Source organism: Dasypus novemcinctus, chromosome 26 (assembly GCF_030445035.2).
Source record: "Dasypus novemcinctus isolate mDasNov1 chromosome 26, mDasNov1.1.hap2, whole genome shotgun sequence".
In the NCBI taxonomy this organism is placed as follows: domain Eukaryota; kingdom Metazoa; phylum Chordata; class Mammalia; order Cingulata; family Dasypodidae; genus Dasypus; species Dasypus novemcinctus.
Genome location: NC_080698.1, coordinates 30657585 through 30677293, shown reverse-complemented (window position 1 = coordinate 30677293; position 19709 = coordinate 30657585). Strand labels below are relative to the sequence as shown.

At 39.6% G+C, this 19709-nt stretch overlaps 2 protein-coding genes across 4 annotated transcripts in view; one reads left to right on the top strand and one right to left on the bottom strand.

The window, feature by feature from the left end:
* ARL6IP5 (ARF like GTPase 6 interacting protein 5) overlaps positions 1-5128 on the bottom strand; it is a 12686-nt gene extending 7558 nt beyond the window's left edge. Inside the window, exon 1 of the mRNA XM_004483334.5 lies at positions 4665-5128. Within this exon, the coding sequence (XP_004483391.1) occupies positions 4665-4840 (176 nt within the window). The 5' untranslated portion in view covers positions 4841-5128. The remainder of the gene's footprint in view (positions 1-4664) is intronic.
* Positions 5031-19709, top strand: part of UBA3 (ubiquitin like modifier activating enzyme 3) — a 31806-nt gene continuing 17127 nt past the window's right edge. Inside the window, exons 1-7 of one of the 3 annotated variants that reach the window (XM_071212156.1) lie at positions 5079-5139; positions 5456-5495; positions 9224-9308; positions 9494-9535; positions 11445-11565; positions 13131-13211; positions 18219-18301. In XM_071212156.1, coding sequence (XP_071068257.1) covers positions 9289-9308; positions 9494-9535; positions 11445-11565; positions 13131-13211; positions 18219-18301 — 347 coding nt within the window. In that variant the 5' untranslated portion in view covers positions 5079-5139; positions 5456-5495; positions 9224-9288. Of the gene's footprint in view, positions 5496-9223; positions 9309-9493; positions 9536-11444; positions 11566-13130; positions 13212-18218; positions 18302-19709 lie in introns of those variants that run through there. The other 2 variants (XM_071212155.1, XM_004483336.5) reach the window with 2 other exon arrangements.

Here is a 19709-nt window from a genome sequence, read left to right as displayed (position 1 = left end):
CATATTTTGGAACTCGAGTAGAAAGATCATCTATTTGTTTACAAACTGTTGTTCCTGAATGTTTGTTACACGGCAAGTTCTTACAGAACTGTGGAGAGAATACTGGTGTTGGACATATGCTATTGAGCCAAGTGGCACATAAACTTCCCTCCCACAAGAAGTTTCCTAGTCTACTTACCTTGCATTAACACCCAATTCCTGCATTCCTTTTTATTCCTCTGAGACAAGGAGAAGCAGCGTTGATGGACTACACAGATTTAGAGAAATAGGAAGCGAAGCTTTGATTTTCTATCCCAAATGGCTTTCTGCCTTCTAGGTGTCTCTATTAGCAAATGCTCTACGGGGGGAAGGCCAGAAAACCCTATCTGTAAAAGTTTGCAGAACGAAGAGGCAGTCTGTAGGTTTTGCTAATACCCAGGCATGAAAGGGTTCCCTGAACAGGAAGCCAAATTCATTGCAAGACACAGAGGTAGGTGATAAATGGTAGTAATCTGCAACTGAGCAATAAAGGGTAGAATTCATTTGTCATAAAAAAAGATTCCTATATTGCTGCTCAATTTGATATTTAGTGAATAGGTCAAGCTCATCTTTTAGAACTGATTTTGACTTCTAAGAAAGGGGCCATGAATCCAAAATATGCTCATTTATTTGTGCAGTTACCTTGAACCATTGTAAATCTTTATCTGGGGAAAAGGGACACAAATTACCAATCCAAGGCAAAGAGTGGCAGGGAATGTTTTTAAAAGTGTGGAGAGGAGCAAGAAGTCAAGAAGAGCAAGGTTAAATAGTCACGTAAAATGATTTAACAACAAGAAATCCTTGTTAGATTAAGGGTTTTTTAAAAAGATTTTTTTAGATCAAAATTTTGAGTGTTGACGGACCTCTTAGATGTTCTGTACTCATGACAAACAACCACCCGGAAGACACATGCCAGCATTCCAAGTGCTCTGCCTCAGATGCAAACAAAAGGAATTTGGAAAGACTGGTAGGAGTTGTATTCCTGCTTATATCCTCAGGGCTAGGTAGTGTCTGGCATCTAGCAGATGCTCAGTAAATATAAGTTCAACTGAGAAAAGGGCATCAGAGCTGTCTTATTCTCCGAATGTAGCACAGTGCTTGAAAAGTTGGTGTTTTCAACTCTTTGTTGAGTAAATGAGTGAAGCCACACAACGAAGAGGAATACTGTAGAATTGGTGTTAACGCTGAATAATCTCAAGAACATTTCCACTAGGCTGTAGCAGAAAAACAAAAAACAAAAAACTGCAATTAAAACCATCTGCAAATGTTTTAATATATTCACATTCAGGGCCTCCCCGAGCTCTCTTCTCCTCTTCTTCCTCTGCCAATTGGAAACTTAGTTTTTCATCCATGCAGCATTAAAAGGTGGGAAAGGATTCGACCATTTCTAAAATATCACATGCTGGTAGCCAAAGACCTAGAATACATTATGGGACCACACCCATTTTGAAATGATTACAGAAATACTCTTTTCAAATTTAGAATTATCAGCCTCCAGAAGCCTTTCCCATTTCAAGTAACTAAAAGCATAAAGTGACAACCGTAGTTTCCACCCTTTTGTATCAATCACCCCACAGGCAGAAGTAACAGGCCACAGTGGTAAAGAGGTACGTTAGGCAAGAAAACATGGGCTCATGCGTTCAGCAGATATACTGTGCGGTCTGAAAGGGAAGGCATTAATGTAAACAAATGAGACATAGCAGAGGCATTTCATTATATACTCCCAAGGTCTGTGTCTGGTTGGTGCTTCTGAGGCCATGTGGGACAATATGACTTCTGATGGCAAGGAAGAATTTGTGAAAATAAACTTCATAATAATAATAACATTGTGGGAATCACATTTTCAGTTGAATTTATTTAATTAAGAGGTTTAGAAAACTTGCAATAGGATTTTTCTTTTTTTAGGAGGTACTGGGGATTGAACCTGGGACCTCACACATGGGAGGAAGGTGCTCAACCACTGAGCTACATCTGCAGCCTGCAATAGAATTTAATGGAAAAAATATTCCACTGCATATTAATAAACTAAGCCATTATTAGCAGTTTTGGTTCCAACGAGCCACATGACTTCATGCATTTATATTTCTGAAGGTTGAGGGGTTCAATGGGATCAGTACTTTTCAACTTCAACTTGGGGGTGTGTATCAGAACTACTTGGGTAGTTAGGAAAAAATATATATAGAGGCCTGGACCCAGCCAAGAACTATATATTTAGAATCTCTGAGGGGGACACCTGGGTAGAAAGACATATTTAATTTTCTCAGTGTTTCTTTTGAACCAGACTAGATCATGGTTCTCAAATTTTCAGGTGCCTATGAATCATCTGGGAATCTTGTTAAAGTGCAGATTCTGACACAGTAGTTCTGGGATAGGGGCTGAGGTTTCTTATCTCTAAAAACTCCCAGATGAAACAGATGCTGTCAGTCCATGATCCATACTTTGAAGAGAATAAATTGCTCCAGCTCACATCTTTTGGCTTTCTATTAGGGATATAGAAATTCTTATCCACAACTAGAATGTATCACATGGTTGGCATTTAAATTGAAAGTGCATTTAGGTGTTGCCTTTGCTTTTCACTTTGAAAATTGCTGTGTGTGATGTGAAAAGAATATCTAGTATAGAGATGACTCATTTTAAGGTGGAGAAGATAAGCCATCTCCTCATCAATCTTAATTCTCTTAATTCATTTAATCCTTACAGAAACCCTGCCTTGTAGGTACTATTATTAATCCCATTTTACAGACAAGGTTCTGACGCACAGGACAGTTCAAGTCCCTTGCTCAAGGTCACTCCGACTCTAGAAGGTAAACTCTTTTAACTTATATATACCAGTTGAAGAGGGAGAAGATATGACAACTGTCCTCAATAAGAACTATTAGCTAAAAGTTACCCAGAGGTAACTTAAGAGGCACAGCAGACCTGCAAGTGGAAGTCACCTGCCTGGTAAGCCATACTGTCAGAATGTAGACCAAACTCCTAACCATGGACTACCAGCCCTGCCTCATTAGCCGCCTTTTACAGACTCCTCTATACTGAATGCTCTTATCTCTTCATCGTGGTAGGCAGCTCCTTCCGGTGGTTTTGGATCTTGATTATACCCACCACGGTCTTTCCTCTCTCTTCCTGCAATCTTGAAGAGCCTACCCTCTCTATCCTCACCCAAAGCAGTTTTCATCAACATCAGAGTGTTCTGAGCTGAGGTTCGAGCCCTTTCACAACGCGTTTGAGGCACCTTCTCACCAGCAGCAGATGAATCACTGAAGAATAAGCTTGGAAGACACCCAAGTCACATTTTTACATACACTCTACCAAGACACCATGACAAAGTACCAGATGCCTGCAGAGGATCCAGATAAACAGCCTGTGCCACTACTCTCACCCACCCATCTACTAATAGCACCAAAAGGGATGGCTCACCTTGGAATGAGAAATGTTTGTGAATCAATTTTTCTTCCAGCTTTGAGAGACTATAATTCTAAACCTCATGACTCACTGGAAGACAGCATCGTAGTTAAGTGCACAAATCTGAGTCTATGACTTTGAGTAAATATTTAATAGTAGGTATACTACTATTACTACTAATAATAATAGTTTATTCATTGGGTTGTTTGAGGTAATTCACCCTTTCCCTCACTCTCAACCAAGTTTGGATTTCTCCTTTTTCTCCTAGGCCAGCTCACTCTTTCCCTCTGTATTTGTTCTGAAACTGAAATAGATACTTCTTTAAGGGCAAGTGAATCCTTTTTAATGCCTGAGGGTGGCTTTTTCTTTAAAGATGTGTGGGAGACAATCAGCAAGATATAGAACATCACCACCCCACCCTGCAAAAGTGAGGTGAACCATTTCTTCAAGGTTGAGGTACAAGGAAAGGTGTTTCTCAGGGAGCTCTGTATGTGTGTGATATCTTATATAGCCTAGAACACTTAATTTTACTATCAGGTATTGAAGAGGCCTTCAGAGACACTGAGACCCCAGTTTGGGAAGTGAAGATAGAGCGACCACGCCTGGCATCTCCTGGAGAAAAACCAGAGGACCCTATTCCTAGAATCCGGACAGCCTTCACTCACACTGCGAGATGCGTCACCAGGGGACACCCACCCTCTTGCTCCCAAGCCCAGCTTTCCAGTACGGTGTGGCAGGTACTAGGCGAAGAAACCAAGAAAGAGCGTCACCGCCGCTTAGATTCCCTTTGACATAATCAGAAAGGCTGTGGCCCCAAGCCTCCCAGGGCGGCGCCCGCCCCAACCAGCCCCAGGATAAGGTTACACCACTTTCCTCTTTATTTCTTATTTTTACAAGACTGGGGTACAGCAAGTTCCTCCCCAGACCTTCCCAGGCAGAGACTGGTCGGAGCACAGGGAAAAAAAAAACATTTTCCTTCTCGAGGTTGGCAAAATCTCCCCTCCTTCCCCCCCCCCCCCCCCACCCCAGGCTCCCTCAGGTCTCAGCCCGAGGCGTAAAAAGGAAAAGGGGGGCCCCCAGATCGCGGCGGCCTCGCCCTGCAGCACACTTCACTGACTCGGCGGCTTGCAGAATTGTCAGGCAGGCGCCGGGCGTGGAGAGGGTCCTTTAATCCCGGGATCTTGCACCCCGCGCCCCGTCTGCGCTGACCCCGGCTCGGTGCCCGGGTGGGGAGCCCCACTTACCCCACAACGGAAATCATCATGGCAGCCACCACCAGGTAGTTGGTCTGGTAATAGAGCAGGTTGCTCACCACCCGGTTGTTCCATTTGGAAATGTCCCTGAAGTCCGGCCGGGCGAAGCGGTCAGAGCCCGGGAAGAAATCGTCCCAGGCGCGGAGCGGGGCGATCTGCACGTCCATGTCTCTCAGCTTCTCGTCCTTCGCCTCCGGTATCTGGTGGCGTCGGCGACGGCAACCGATCAGCTGAGTTGTGTTAAAGAAGGGGCTGAGGCTCCGGCTTGGTCAGCTCTGCGGTTGGCAGGCAGCGGAGCAAAGGGAATTGGGAGCGGGCGGGCGTTTTTGCTCTTCTTTAATTCTTGATTGGCTCTATGGTTGGTTACAGGAGAACAGGAGTCCCGTGACAAAAGCACAGTACAAACTGCACAATAGAGATGAAATGACAGAAAGCAACTAACGGAAATCCTGTCTGAAGCGAAGAGGTTATGCCTTCTCTTGCACTCTGAATAAGAGCTGCTCCCTTTGAAATACGTTTTGTTTTGATGAGTATTTAAGGAAGCATCGAGATGCCAAGCTAAGTGAAATGGAAGAGGCTGCCACTGTTGTGAGACTGGAGAATGAGCTGGTTTCGAAAACTAAGTAGTTACTAACCTTTGCGCATCTGAATACAATTTTCCTGTTTTCTCTATTTCACCATGAGTCACTGGGGCTGAAATCAGATTAGCAAAATGGGAAAGAAGGACGTGTAGAACAGAAGGGCGGGCTTGTTCATTCACTTCTCTTCTTTGTTCTCCTCAGTTTTCTCGGGGCAAAATTATTGAACTTCTGTGCCATTCTGGTAAGTGGGCATGTTGATCACTTCAGCCCTGGGCTAGACATGGTGTTTACATTTTAAAGAAAATAATTGTCTGCAGTGAACTAATTGTTCTGCACCTAGTATTTTCTGGGCAGAAGTGGGTACTCCACTCCAAAAAAAAAGTTTTCTTAGTTTTACTCCTACATTTGGAACAGCTTTCTCTAAGAGAGCACAGTATCTTAATAAATAAAGTGATAGCTTTATATCCCAACCGAAAAAACTGGCAAGGTATGTATTCGTTGTAAAATCCCTTAGAGCATCTCTTTTAAGCTAAGGGGCTTCTTGAAACAGTAAACCTCCTTTTATCTCAAATGTTTGAGGGGGAAAAAAAGTATTTGGTTACTCACAGTGTGTTGGGTAGAATTCTAAGTTGATAGTGTTTAAGACAACAGTCTCAGAACCTGCAAAGTGGTACTTTAAAAATAAACAACTGAATTCGCTCTACTCCAATCACCAATTTTCAAAAATTGGAGACCAATACAATATACCTAATGTGAAATCTAGAAGACATAATTTAATTTTTCCTTGATGATTCAGAAAGTAGTTGAGGAGCATACTATGTCTCCAAGAAATCACTGTTGCCACTGATGGATGGGAAAGCTTGGTGATTGAATTGAACCAGTGCTAAGATATATCCTAGGTGCTGCTTTTGGAATAAAGTTCTAAATTTTAAAATGTTATTGAGTGCTCAGATTTTCTTGCTTCTGGAAAAATGGGAAGGTATAAAGTCAGAGAGAGCAAAATTAGAGTCCCAGCTCCTCCATTTCTTGTGGAGTGACTTTGAGGAAGTTATCAATCTCTCTAAGCCTCAGTTTCTTCTTGGGTCAAGAGAGGATAATAATAAGAACATCTGCCATTAAGGTGAGGATAAAATGTATTGGAAGTGTTTACAGCACAGTAAGTGCTCAAAATTAGATATTATCATTACTGTTAATAATAGTTCTGCCCATGATTCATCTATGTGGTATTAAGTGTTTTTGTTTGTGTCTGTTTTCTCTTTTTTATTAACAGTGTTTTAACCTGATTTGTTTTCTTGCTTTTGTAATAAGCATCTATTGACTTTTCTCTATCTTGTGCAGTTTTACTGTCATGGTTGTATCTGAGCAGACATGATAGGGGGAAAAAGTCCAGATATTTCACTACATAGCTAACAGACATTTTTTAGTCCTTTCAGTGCTGTAAAGGCATTGAGGGCGATAAAAAACGTGAGAAGGATGTAGGCCTGCCTTCAAGAGTCTTGCATTGCAATGGAAAGCACCTAACTTAAATACATGAAAATGTATCATACCTCAGTGCTCAGTTACAGGAAGTGGTTGGAGGGCGTGAAAGAATCTGTCTGGATTAAGAATTTCAAGAAGCAGTACTCTGAGTAAGCTGAGTAAATGATATTGGTCAAGCTTGGGCAAGAGCTGCATCATAGCCACACACTTGTTAGAGTGATCAGTGAACACTGGGAGCTGTGACCAAGAACTTTCACCTACAAACTGCTTAGTACTCAAAGCTGTCAAGTGTGTATTAGTTACAATATAATTACTCATTGATCAAAAGCAACTGATATCCAAGAAAAAAATTGTAAAAATCTTTACTTTTAGAGCAGCTTCAGGGTTAAATCCAGTAAATATTTTTTCAGTGTGTTTTTATTTATTTTTTAAACATCCGAATGGCAAATTTTTTTAAAGAAAAGAAACGAGGAAAGGCAAATAAAGCCATATATAGCAAGAACCCCTTCTTCCTCCCTTCCAAAATATTAATCATGCTTCTCTCCCTGGTTGGACTGTGGGAAAAATTTTTGTCCTCTACACATTTCTCTGCAGATTTGTCATAAAAGCGTTTTAAATAAAAATGAACACCTATGGAGACCTTTGAATGTTATCTGTAACAGCTCTTTGTCATTATTCATTCAGTAGGGTCAGATTCACTGTAGACTCCCTCCTGTTTTTTGTTCTTTGTTTTTTTATCTCCGGGCCTGTGCTTCTAGATTAGACTACCCTGTATATTTATTTGTCTGTAAATAAGCCGTGATGGATCATCTAATAGTTCATATGTTCTATTTGAAATGAAGTAACTCTGTTTAAGGTTTCACTTGGATGTTTCGGTTGCCTATATTACTGGCAAGGGCAGGTTGCTATTTTTAAACAATGATTGTGAACCGGTGGGAGTGCTATCACAGTGAGTCAGGGTGTTAGTCCCAAGGCACGCTGATGCAGGGCCACGTGGCTTTTCAGACCTCTTCAAGGACCTGTGGTGTCTGTGTTCTATCCGCGGACCTTAGCTTCCTCCCCTGTGAAATGGGTGGCATTGGATTAGGTGAGCCCTACGGTGCCGGATGGTTTTCACCATCCAAGGAGCTGCGATATTCGCTGTCTCTAATCCCGTCGCCTCGACGCGGCATTGTTGGGGCCTCAGCCCAAAGGAGTCTGTTTTGAGAAGTTCAATGGTTTAATCTCAGGGGTTTCCATCTGCGAAGTTGTCTGGACAGCAGAGGTCTCCGGGTTGATGTTGAGTCATATGACCGAGAAAGAGGCTGGTGCCGCCTGTTACGACTATGAACTCTACCCTCCTCGTACTGCCTGGCACTGACTTTCGGTTCAGTGAATGCTATTGAATTGATTTTGGGGAATAACAGAAGGACACATCTTCCTAAAGGTTCAATGGAGAGTAAGGCAAAAAGGAGACTAACACAATTTAGTAACAGAGGCTAAATCTACTGAGTGCCGATCAGGCTTCATATATCCTATCTCTATGGGTCTCAAAACTTGGGTGCACAGAATCACTTGGAATGCTTCTCAGTAGGTTGCGGGTGGGGCTTGAATATTTATTTGTATTTCTAACAAGTTCCCAAAAGATGCCGATGTGGTTGGTCGGGACTATATTTTGAAAACCTTTGTGGATTTTATGTTATCTCAGTCTTACAAAGTGAATATTGTTACCCCCAGAGTATGGATAAAGCAGCAGAAGTGCTCAGGGTATCATAGTTAATAAATGGGGAGTAAGTCAGTTCTTTCTGCCTCCAATTCTCATTCTTGGCCCACTCCAAGAAGGATATATATGTATATGTATATGCATATGTTCTTTACTCTGCCATTCGGACACACACACGTACTTCTGACTCTAGAAGAAAACAGTCCAAAACTTTATCACTCTTTCTCTTTAGGTGCTGGGACTATTGGCATTTTAAGTAATTCTTTGTGTGTATGTGCTTTTTCCCTTTTTGCTTTTCTATAGTAAATAAAGATTTTTATCATCAGAAAATTTTTTTTCGAATTAGTTGCAATATACGCTGAATTTCTTATGTGACAGAATGAGGTGACACAAAAATAACATTTTCACAAAGTAATTAATATTCTCCGCTCCACCCCATACACTGATTTAGATAAATTTTATTCTTAAAATGTATACCTTTATCTAAAGACTGTGGAATCGTCCTGAAAAGTGGAAAGTGAAATTCTCCTTGAAGCTATACCTTAATTGGAAGCTCTGGCATGTTGGAAGTTTTTTCATTGCCTATACCCAACTTTTCAAATGTAATTATATATTAAAATAGAAATTGTAGAAACATAATGTGACAGTTTCTAAACTGTCACGCAGCATAACAACGTTATACACTTTTAAGATTATCTTATTAGGTGTAATTAATCAAGATTATAATCAGAAAAAAGCATCAAAGCCCACGGGAGCAGCAGAGCCCTTAGCCCCGCCCCTTCCCATAGACTCCGCCCCCTCCACGGTCGGCCCCGCCCGCCGTGAGGGCTCATGGGAAGAGGCGGGGAACAATATGGCGGATGGCGAGGAGCCGTAAGTACCGGGGCTCGGCAGACGCGCCGGGCCGGGCTGGGTTTTGAGAGAGCGTGGCGGAGGGCGGCCGTGGCCGCCACCTGGGGTCCCCTAACCCCCCGCCCCGTCCTCTCGTCCCCCATACCCTCGCGGCGCCCAATGTGTAGCGTGATGCTGACCCTTCTTTTATTCTCTCTTTCTTTTAGGGAGAAGAAAAGAAGGAGAATAGAGGAGCTGCTGGCTGAGAAGTTAGTGCTGCCCGGAGGCCGGGGCCCTTTCCGGGGCCCCCGCCTCCCACTACCCCAGGCCTAGGGGACCAGCCGCAGCGGGCCCGAGGGGCTGGGAGGGGGGCACCCGGAGCGCAGGCCGCGCGGCCTCATCCCCTGACCCCCGTCCCACAGCCCCGGAGGCCTGGCGGGCCGCTCCTGGTCTCCGCCCCGGGCGGGCGTCGGGGCCGCGGTGCACTGCAGCAGGTCGTGCAGGGGCACACCGGGATGTCTGGCCTAAAGGTCTTGTGGAAAGATCCTGGTCCCCTCCTCTTCCGTCATTCTAAATTGTCAGAGCCGTGACCTTATGGAAAGGGAACCCAATTTAAACACAGCACAAAGCTTTTCGTAAAACACTGAGACAGTAGTACTAATTGCAAACTTTTAATGAGAACTTTTGGTATCAGGTATTGTACTAAGCATTTCAGTTTTCCAAAGTAATTTGTTCTTAATGGAGGCTGTTGACCCCAAATAGCTTATTTTCCTCATTCATTACACACCCTCTTTCTTATCAGATGCTTAGTTTGTGCTGATGTGACATTTAAAAGTTTCCCAACCTGGCCAATGCACATAATTCCCCCTCTCCTAACGTGGGCGTGGAAAAAAAAAAAAAAAAAGAGTCTTGCAGTGGGTGTGGTATGTTAGTGATTTCTGTTCACGTTCCCTGTAGCAGTACTCCTTTAGAACCTTCAATAAGTTTAATTTCAATTGCAAGAGGGCTGGAACTACAAGCTTAATTTCACATCCCTTCCCGCCCTTCATTTCTCTTTCACTTTTTTTAAAACACTTTTTTATTAAAAGTTATATCCCTTTCACTTTTGCTAAAATGACAGAGTTGAAGAGCTTACTATCTGCCAAGCACTCTACTAAATCCTCTCTGTATTATTTCTTTATCCTCATAATGACTTTATGGAGTAGCTACAGACAACCTACAGATGAGGTTTATGGGTGTTAAATAATCTGCTCACGGTCACAGTGCTATTAGTTGTGGAACCAGATTCAGTTCTGACATCAAAGCCCACGATTTTTCTTGCTGGGCAATACTTCTTGGTCCTTTTTTTTTAAAAAAAGGAAATGCAAAGATGGATTTGCAAGTGAAAATTGTAACGTTATAGGAACTGTGAAAGTTAAAGATAACCAAAACCAAACATGAATTTTGCACTAAGTGGAAAATACACGAATTTTCTTAACTGAATCCAGCCTTACTCACTTGGATGTATTAAAAAGTTTTTCTAGGTCGTGATGCCTATCTGTGGCATAACTGTATCCTGAAACTTTTGGTTTTTAGTGGCAAGAAATTCACCTCATGGTATTACGAGATTCGTTTTTTTGAAAATTAGGACCTACATTTCTTTCCGAGCAATATGTGTGAAAGTTCTTCTCATCAAAAATTATCTTTAAACCACGTTTTTCAAACTTGGAAAGGACACATGAATTGTGTAAGCTTCTGAAAGTGAAGTGATGTTTTTGTTTTTTTCTTGTGATTCTGATAATTCCTGAATCAGGCATGTTGAAGAAACATTGGGGGAGTTTGCAGGCATCTTTTTTGTAAAATACCAAATTTAGAGAATGTTCTCACCAGTCAACCACTATCCCAAGTTTGATCTTGCATTCCTTTAGGAACCGAGAAACATGTAGTCTGACTTAGTTTTTCAAATACATGAAATAAAATATAAGCAAACATGTTCACTTTTTAACTTTAAATTATCTGTATAATTGTCAAAAATTTTGAAAGCGAGAAGCATAACCACATTAAATATTTCCCTCTTTATTTGAGCAGGTCTGGTGTGTAACCTTTACATTTCCTTGAATGAACTATTCATACGTAATAGTTGTAGGTGTGCCTTTTTCATACTGATCTTTGCAGCTGAATTTACTGTGTTCTGTGCAGAATGGCTGTTGATGGTGGGTGTGGGGACACTGGAGACTGGGAAGGTCGCTGGAACCATGTAAAGAAGTTCCTCGAGCGATCTGGACCCTTCACACACCCTGATTTCGAACCGAGCACTGAAGTGAGAAATGTTTATTTTAAGTAACTCCTCTAATAGTTTTATGTTTCAAAAATAATAAAATGCTTTTTTTAAAATTTGCTTTTCTTATTAAAAATACTAATAAAAGGTTTTGTCAAACTAAGTTAGCTTGAAGCACTAAATTGAATATTTAAACTGATATTATTTGAATGACTAATATTTGAGTCATTATTTTCATTTCACATGTAATATAAATTGAAAATTATTTTGACAAGTAAAATAATGTCTCATAACCTCGTTTAAGTGATATTTCATTTAAAATTCCTGTTAAAATAACTGAGACCCTCTCCTTTTATAACCTTGCTGAGAAATTAATTTTGACAAATATAGATGTACTTGTTTAAATTTTGAAATTTAATTGGAATGAGCATCTTAACATCGAATATAATTAATTGAATGTTAAAAATTATGAGAATGCTCTAAAATAAAGGCATAGAATTTTCAGGCTGATAATACTTAAAGCATTGTTCAATTAGAGGTAATTTTTTTTTATTACAAGGTAGAAAATAGTGTTCTTTATAGTTAACCTTTATATCCTTTTGTGTTTATAAAGAGACATTATTTTGAGGTAGAAATAGTTTGGTATTCTTAAAAATTAAAGTGTAAGCTCTTGGGTTTAAACCCAGTGTCGTATTTGAATAACTTCTCTTCTGTAATTGGGATACCAAATTGACAGTATTAATTCTGCTTTTCTTTGAATAATACACCATATTTTCTGGTGCTTCTGAAAAGTTTTTTGCCCAATAATTTAAGATGACTCACTTTTGTTAAATGATTGTTTCAAATTGTATTTCTGATGATATGTAATTTTTTTTGGCCAGCAGTTGAACTAGGAACCTTGTATGTGGGAAGCCAGCACTCAGCTGGCTCCTCTGAGTTGATTTTTTTGTTTGTTGGTTTTTTGAGGGTTGTTTTTTCTTTTTGTTTTTTTTTGTTTTTGGAGGCCTTGGGAACTGAACTAGGCCCTCTCATGTGGGAAGCAGGCACTCAACTGCTTGAGCAACATCTGCTCCCCTGATGTATACTCTTAAGATTAGTTTTTGTTTTTTCTTCCTATCATCTCATGTTTTGTAAGCCTCATTATATTCAAGAACAGATGTTATTTTTCTTACTTTTTTCCTAAACTTTTAAACACCTTGTGCAGCCCATCCTCTATTTTTAAGATTTTAAAATTTTTCTATTTTCAGGGACTCAGTTAAATAACTGAATTGATATTTTCTACTCCCTTTCAAAAAAAAGAACTCTTAATTAGGGACAGCTTTTCTTGTTATAGAACACAGAATTAGCTTTTTAATTTTAATAAAATTTAAAGTCAGTTTAAAAAGATTGAAATTGAAACCCTGAAATTATTAGTGTTTTAGAATGTCTCGGTCTGCCTACTTGATAAAGTCAAAATACTTTATATATTACACACAAAGTCTTTTTCTTTATCTGCAATTGCATTTTTCATGGAAATATCCAGAAGCTATTTTGTGGCTTGTTGTTTTATTGATGGTGCTTGTGGTTTTTATCACCCAGATTTTAATATATCTTTCCATTCTTTACAGTCTCTCCAGTTTTTGTTAGATACATGTAAAGTTCTAGTCATTGGAGCTGGCGGCTTAGGATGTGAGCTCCTGAAAAATCTGGTAATATATATATAAATATGTAAATATGTATTTTTAAAATATCCTTTGTAATTATTAAACATTTTTCCTTCTCTATAATACTAGGAAATTTCTTTTGTAATTAATTGTTCATCTTTTCTCTTGAGACTTTCTTAGATTAGTTTAGCAGGTCAAATTCCAGAAAAATGATTACAAAATGATATAACTTTGGAAGTTTTTAAGCTATAAACTTCTCAACTATAAGGTTACAGAAGAATTTCTTGTTTCCATTTTCTCTGCTCTTTTCTAACCAAATTTTTATGCTTCCACTTGGAAAGCACTCATTAATTTCATGAAGAAATAATAAAAACTGGTAGTTCATATGTGTAGTTTTAAAGACTGAATAATTTCTTTTGTTCTTCAGAATAACCCAGTTAGGTGGGTTGAGCATTGTGCCATTTTATATGGAGGGAGACATTGAAACAGAGATGTTAAATGACTTGCCCAAGTTTTTCTGAATTATAGTGTGTCTGGAATCTAATCCAGGTCATGTGTTCTTAAGTGTTCTTTTTCACTATATCACACAACCATCCAGGATACATGATAAAATCAAACAGTGTAAGGGGTTTCCCAAGGTCGTAATATGGTAGTAGACTGTAAAATTTGGGAAAGTGAAACCCTTCCTTTCTCCCTTCCACCCTTCCTCTCTCACTTCCTTCCATCCTTCCTTGTGAATATCATTTTAAGAAAGGGTATTGCTTAGGGAAGCTATTTCTATACATTGGTGAGAAATCCATGATTTGTGACTTAATTGGTTTCATTGACTTCTGATAACCACAAGATAGCTTTTTAAAAGTGTTTTTCACTTGATTTAACATAAATGGGGAGGATGGAGAATTGGTTTAGAGGTATATTTATAAGTCAGGCTTCTCTGGTGTGTAGAATAGTGTAGTGTGTTGACTCCTCAGAAAATGAGGCAGGTCAAAGAGCCAAATGGAAGGTCTAATAAGTTGGCCAAGGTTAAATAAAAACAAAGCCATTTTAATTTTACTAGGGAGCACAAACATCACTCCTAGTGAAACTGCAAAAACTTAAGCTTTGCTGTGCTCAATGTTGTACTGGATTCTGTGGGGGATTATAGGTTGTCATGATCTCTGTCAGTGAATTTATAGTTTTGTTAGGAAGACAAGTCTCACACAAAACAAATACTAAGTATGATATACTCTGTGATGGGGTGCCATAATGACTGTAAATTTTCAGCCACAAGTACTCTAGAAGTGTGGAAACCAGAGAGTTCTAGAGTGGAAGGATTTATGGAGGATGGGCATTGTTCTTGATAATCATATGTGCACAGGTGCCTTAATGCTTAACTTTTTCCATTTTGAAGTTATTTGCAAATGAGATATAAACTTATAAATGCAAAGTAACTGAAGATTAGATCTGAGAACTAGTCATCAGGCAACTTTAGGAGTGACCCATTTATTTACTTACATACTAGTTTGATTATTACATTATGTAACCTCTTATACAAAAGAAGGAAACAAAGGGTTGTCAATTTTGCCACTTTTTTTCAGACCTAAGCACACAAGAGACATGTTTTTCTTTAACTGATTGTAAACCCCAAAGGCTCATTCTAAAAAAAAAGTTTGACACACATATAATTGCTTGAGCAGATTTTAATTGAGCCTCTTCCTCCATATGCCAGGCAGCATTATAAATGCTAAAGATAAAGCACTGAACAATACAGTATTTATAAATATAACAATATTTTAGTAGAAGGAGAAAGACAAGTAAAATAGAGAGTATGTTAGATGATAATAAATGCTGCAGAGAAAGGAAGGCTGGAAGATACGTAACCTAGTGGGAAGGGATGAGGTTTACAAAAGAGTGCTATTTGAGCAGAGGTGAGCAAGTGAGCCATACAGATATATGGAGGAAGAACTGTCCAGGCAGAGGGAACAGCAGGTACAAAAGCTGTGAAATGGGAGTTCGCCTATTATATTTGAGGACAGCAAGGAGGCCTGTAGAGCTAAAGCAGAAGTGGGTGATGAGAAGCAGATGTGGCTTAAGTGATAGGGCTTCCACCTGTCATATGGGAGGAACCAGGTTTGATCTTTGGGGCCTCCTGGTGAAAAAGAAGAAGAGAAAGCGTGCCTGTGGTGAGCCAGTGCCCACATGGTGAAACTCGTGCCCATGTGGCAAGCCAGTGCCCACGTGGTAGATGAGCTGAGTGCCCGCACAGTGAGCCAATGCCTGTACAAGTGAGTCACACAGCAAGATGTTGACAAAACAAGAGAGAGCTGAAGGGGAGAGTCAAGTTGAAGCATAGCAGAAACCAGGAACTGAGGTGGCCCAGCTGACAGGGAACCTCTGTATCAGAGGTCCCCAGGATTGAATCCTGGTGAATCCTAGAAGAGAAAAAATGAGAAGACCAAAAAGAAAAATAGATACAGAAGATCACACAGCAAATGGATACAGACAGCAAAAACAGCAGGGTGGGGAGAAGGGAAGGTGGGAAATAAAATAAATTGTAAAAAAAAAAAAAGTGAATGAGGGGAGCATTTTTGGAGAGGATATCAGAGAGGTGCTGGGGGTGGGAGTGGACAAAGACCGAATATTGCACATCGAGGCTACTGTAAAGACTTCAGCTTTTATTCTGTGTCAGGAAGTCATTGGAGGGATTTAAGCAGATGAGTGACATGATCTGTCTTTTAACCTGGATCACTGCAGCTGATGTATTGTGAAAAGAGTAATGGAAGAGCAGGGAAGAAAAAGAGACCAGTTACAAAGTTGTTGCAGTAATCCAGGTAAGAGATGACAGTGACTTGGAACCAGGTAGTAGCCTTGAAGATAGGGAGAAGTGGTCATATTATGGATATGTTTTAAAGATGGAGTCAACAGGGTTTGGTGATGTGTTGCTTGTGGGATAGGAGAGAAGGAAAAGGGTCTAGGATGGCACAGCAAGGTTTTTGTCCTGAGCAACTGGAGGGATGGTGTTACCATGACATTGAAATGAGCAAGACTGTTGGAAAAGAACAGATTTCTTGGTGGTGTAAATAGTAGTGGAGCATGATCAGGAGTTTGGTTTTGGAAACTATTAAGTTTGCGATGTCAGAGGGTGCTTTATGTTAGAAGATTGTCTGAGATCACCTAGAGCACTTAGGTAGAGAACTAAGCACAGGGGCTGTCTAAATTTTGGCCAGTAAAGGAGAAAAACTTGTGAGCGTGTGAACTGGAAACCAATAAAATAAAAAAAACTGTTAAAATTCTAATCAGTGTGATGACCAAGTGAAGAAAATGTTTCAAAGAGGAGGAAATGATCCACCTTGCCAAATACGTCAGATGGTGTAAGGTCAGGTAGATTGAGAATTGATTATTGAATATACACCATGGATGTCATTGGTGACTTTGACAAGTTTGGAGTGGTAGCATGAAAACTTGTTTGAAATAAGCTCAAGAGAGTAAGTATGCTTTGAGAATCTCTTGCTAAAATGCAGGGCAGAAAAATGGAGAAATTATTGAGAAGTGATTTAATTTGATCATTTAAGTAAACTGACCAAGTTCAGAAAAGCGTAATTAATTATTGAGACTTATTCTTGAGTCTAGACTGTTCAGTCTTTGACTTTTACCTGGCTGGTAGATTTGAACACTGGTTAGTTATACTGTTGGAATGCATGGCATTATTGAAACCCAGCAAGTTTTTGCTTTTCCCTAGCTCTTTTGATTGCTTGCACTTGATTTGATAATTTTTCAGACCTTTCTTTCACATGTGTAGTATATGTTTGTGTGGATGTATATCTTTTTTTTAAGACTTTTATTTTTTTTATCCCACACATCCCTACCCCTCATTGTTTGCACTTGCTGTGTCTGTTTGTTGGTGTTCATCTTCTTTTTGGAGGCACTGCAACTGAACCCCGGATCTCCCATGTGGAGGGAGGCACTTAATCACTTGAGTCACCTCCACTTTCTGCTTTGTTGTGTCTCTCATTGTGCTTTCCTCCTTGTGTCTCTTTGCTGCGTCATCTTGTTGTGTCAGCTTGCCACACAAGCCCGTTGCACCAGCCTGCTGTCTTCCTCGTCTTTTTAGGAGGCAGTGGGAACTGAACCTGGGACCTCCCATATGGTAGGGGGGAACTCAATCCCTTGAGACACATCCCCTTCCCTGTAATATAGATCTTTTTTTTTTTAGAGATTTATTTCTCTCCCCTTCCCCCCCCCACTATTGTCTGCTTTCTATGTCCATTTGCTGTGTGTTCTTCTGTGTCCGCTTGCATTCTTGTCAGTGGCACTGGGAATCTGTATCTCTTTTTTTGTTGTTTTTGTTCCATCATCTTGCTGCATCAGCTCTCTGTGTGTGCAGCGCCATTCCTGGGCAGGCTGCACTTTTGTTGTGCAGGGCAGCTCTCCTTACAGAGCGCACTCCTTGTGTGTGGGGCTCCCCTACACAGGGGACACCCCTGTGTGGCACAGCACTCCTTGAGCTCATCAGCACTGCACGTGGGCCAGTTTACCACACGGGTCAGGAGGCCCTGGGTTTGAACCCTGGACCTACCATGTGGTAGGCAGATGCTCTATCTGTTGAGTCAAATCCGCTTCCCATATATCTTAAAAATAGTTACAATTTCTGAATTCTGGCGTGTTTAATGTTACATAAACTAAAGTAAAACTTGTAGGTGTTTATTTTTAATAATATTCTGAAAAAAGACAAGTACAGTTAACTAGTAAGAGTAATAAATTAACCATCATTGGTAACAAAGCAACAACTTTACAAATGTAGTTATGGAATTATAAAATAACTTTAATCTGCAGAAAGTTTTAGTTGCTCTCTTTTGGTTTGTAGATTATTTAAAATTGAATAGTTATACATTTTTGACCTTTACAGGAATCCTGAATTTTATATACCTTACAAGACTGTTTTTAACCATTGAATAAGGTTATGCAGAATTATTTACAGAGAATTCATAGACTGAGTGCTACATTGAAAGCTAATCTTAGCTGTTCAAATGTGAGGAAACTTCTCCTTAATTGAATTGTTTTTTATTCCCACAGGCATTGTCTGGTTTTAGACAGATTCATGTTATAGACATGGACACCATAGATGTTTCCAATCTAAATAGGCAGTTTTTATTTAGGTAAGTTTTAATATCTTAGTTTACTTTGATTCTGATAATCATTTGAACTTGTGTGTTGCAGTTTAATAATTTTTTTTAATTACTGAGAGAATAATAACTAATTTTATGTTAAGAAAGACAAACAAAAGTCACAGTCATTTGCATTTTAGGTTAAATTTTGTAAGAAAATTTGGGACAGGCTGGTGAAAGTAGTTTTATAAGCAATATGTTTTTTAAAAGACATCTGTCCCAAAAGATTGATGTGATTTGGGGATTATCCATAGGTTGATTATGCTGTGATGACACTGAGTGCAGCTCTTTTGCTCCTGCTGATTTTAGAAGGAAATAGTATATTGAATATTAGGCCCTAGTCAGATATCTTGGTGGGACTTGGGAACCAAAATTTGAGTGGTGACTGGGACAGCAAAGTTGTAAAGGAGTTTGGATTTTCTATAGAAGGGGAAAGAATGGAGAGCTAAGGAGAGAAAAGCCAGGGCCAATTGAAATGGAACAAACAGGAAAGTTAACTTAGAAATATATGAGATTCAGAAAGCATCTAGGAATGGTTTAGTTAGAAATGACTTTAAAAACTAGAAGTAGGCCATATATGCAGACCTGAAGAAAGGTTCATTAATGAATAGCATTTAAGGGATTGAGTGGCTTAGATGGGAGTGTATTTTAGTTGGTCAAAGAATGTAGATATGGAGAGATACGGATTTTTTCTTGCTCTAGTGACTAGGTACTGACAGAAAGTCAGAGTCCTGGGAATGCAGGATAAGATTGGGCTAGCAGAAAAGAAAACATTGAATTTTTGGATAAAACCTCTATTTTATCTTTGTAGAGGATCGTAAAGAGACTGAAGGATGGGTCAAACTAAATCAAGTTACAATTGCAAGTTGTAATTACAAGTAACTTTTAACTTTTATTTTTGTTTTGAATTCTTGAAAAATTTACCTTTTTATAAAAGTTTGTGAGCCCTTTTCCAGTCTGACAGATTTCTAAAGGAGACACCACTGAATTGATTGCTTATTGATAATAGCCATGTCGATGAATTGAGCTACATTTGTAGCTAAAATAATGATCAAAGACCATAATAATGTGTAACATTTGTTGAGTGCTTATGTACTGGGCACTTTCTAAGCTCTTTATATTACTTCACTTAATCTTCAAAACGTTCCTCAGGGTAGGTACTTGTTTATAAAGTTATTTGGCCAAGGTGTACAGCAAGGATGATGAAGTATGTTCAAGACCTAGTCTTAGGTGAAACAATCTCTGATCCTTTGATTCTGGAGTGATAAATTAGCAAACAAATCTGCAAAGAAATCATCCAGGAGTTCTTTTGTAAAAGTGCATAAAATCCAGAACTTAAAACAACCTTGGAAATCTCTTTCTGTGTCCTCTGCACATACCTAAAGAGTTCCCTATGCCC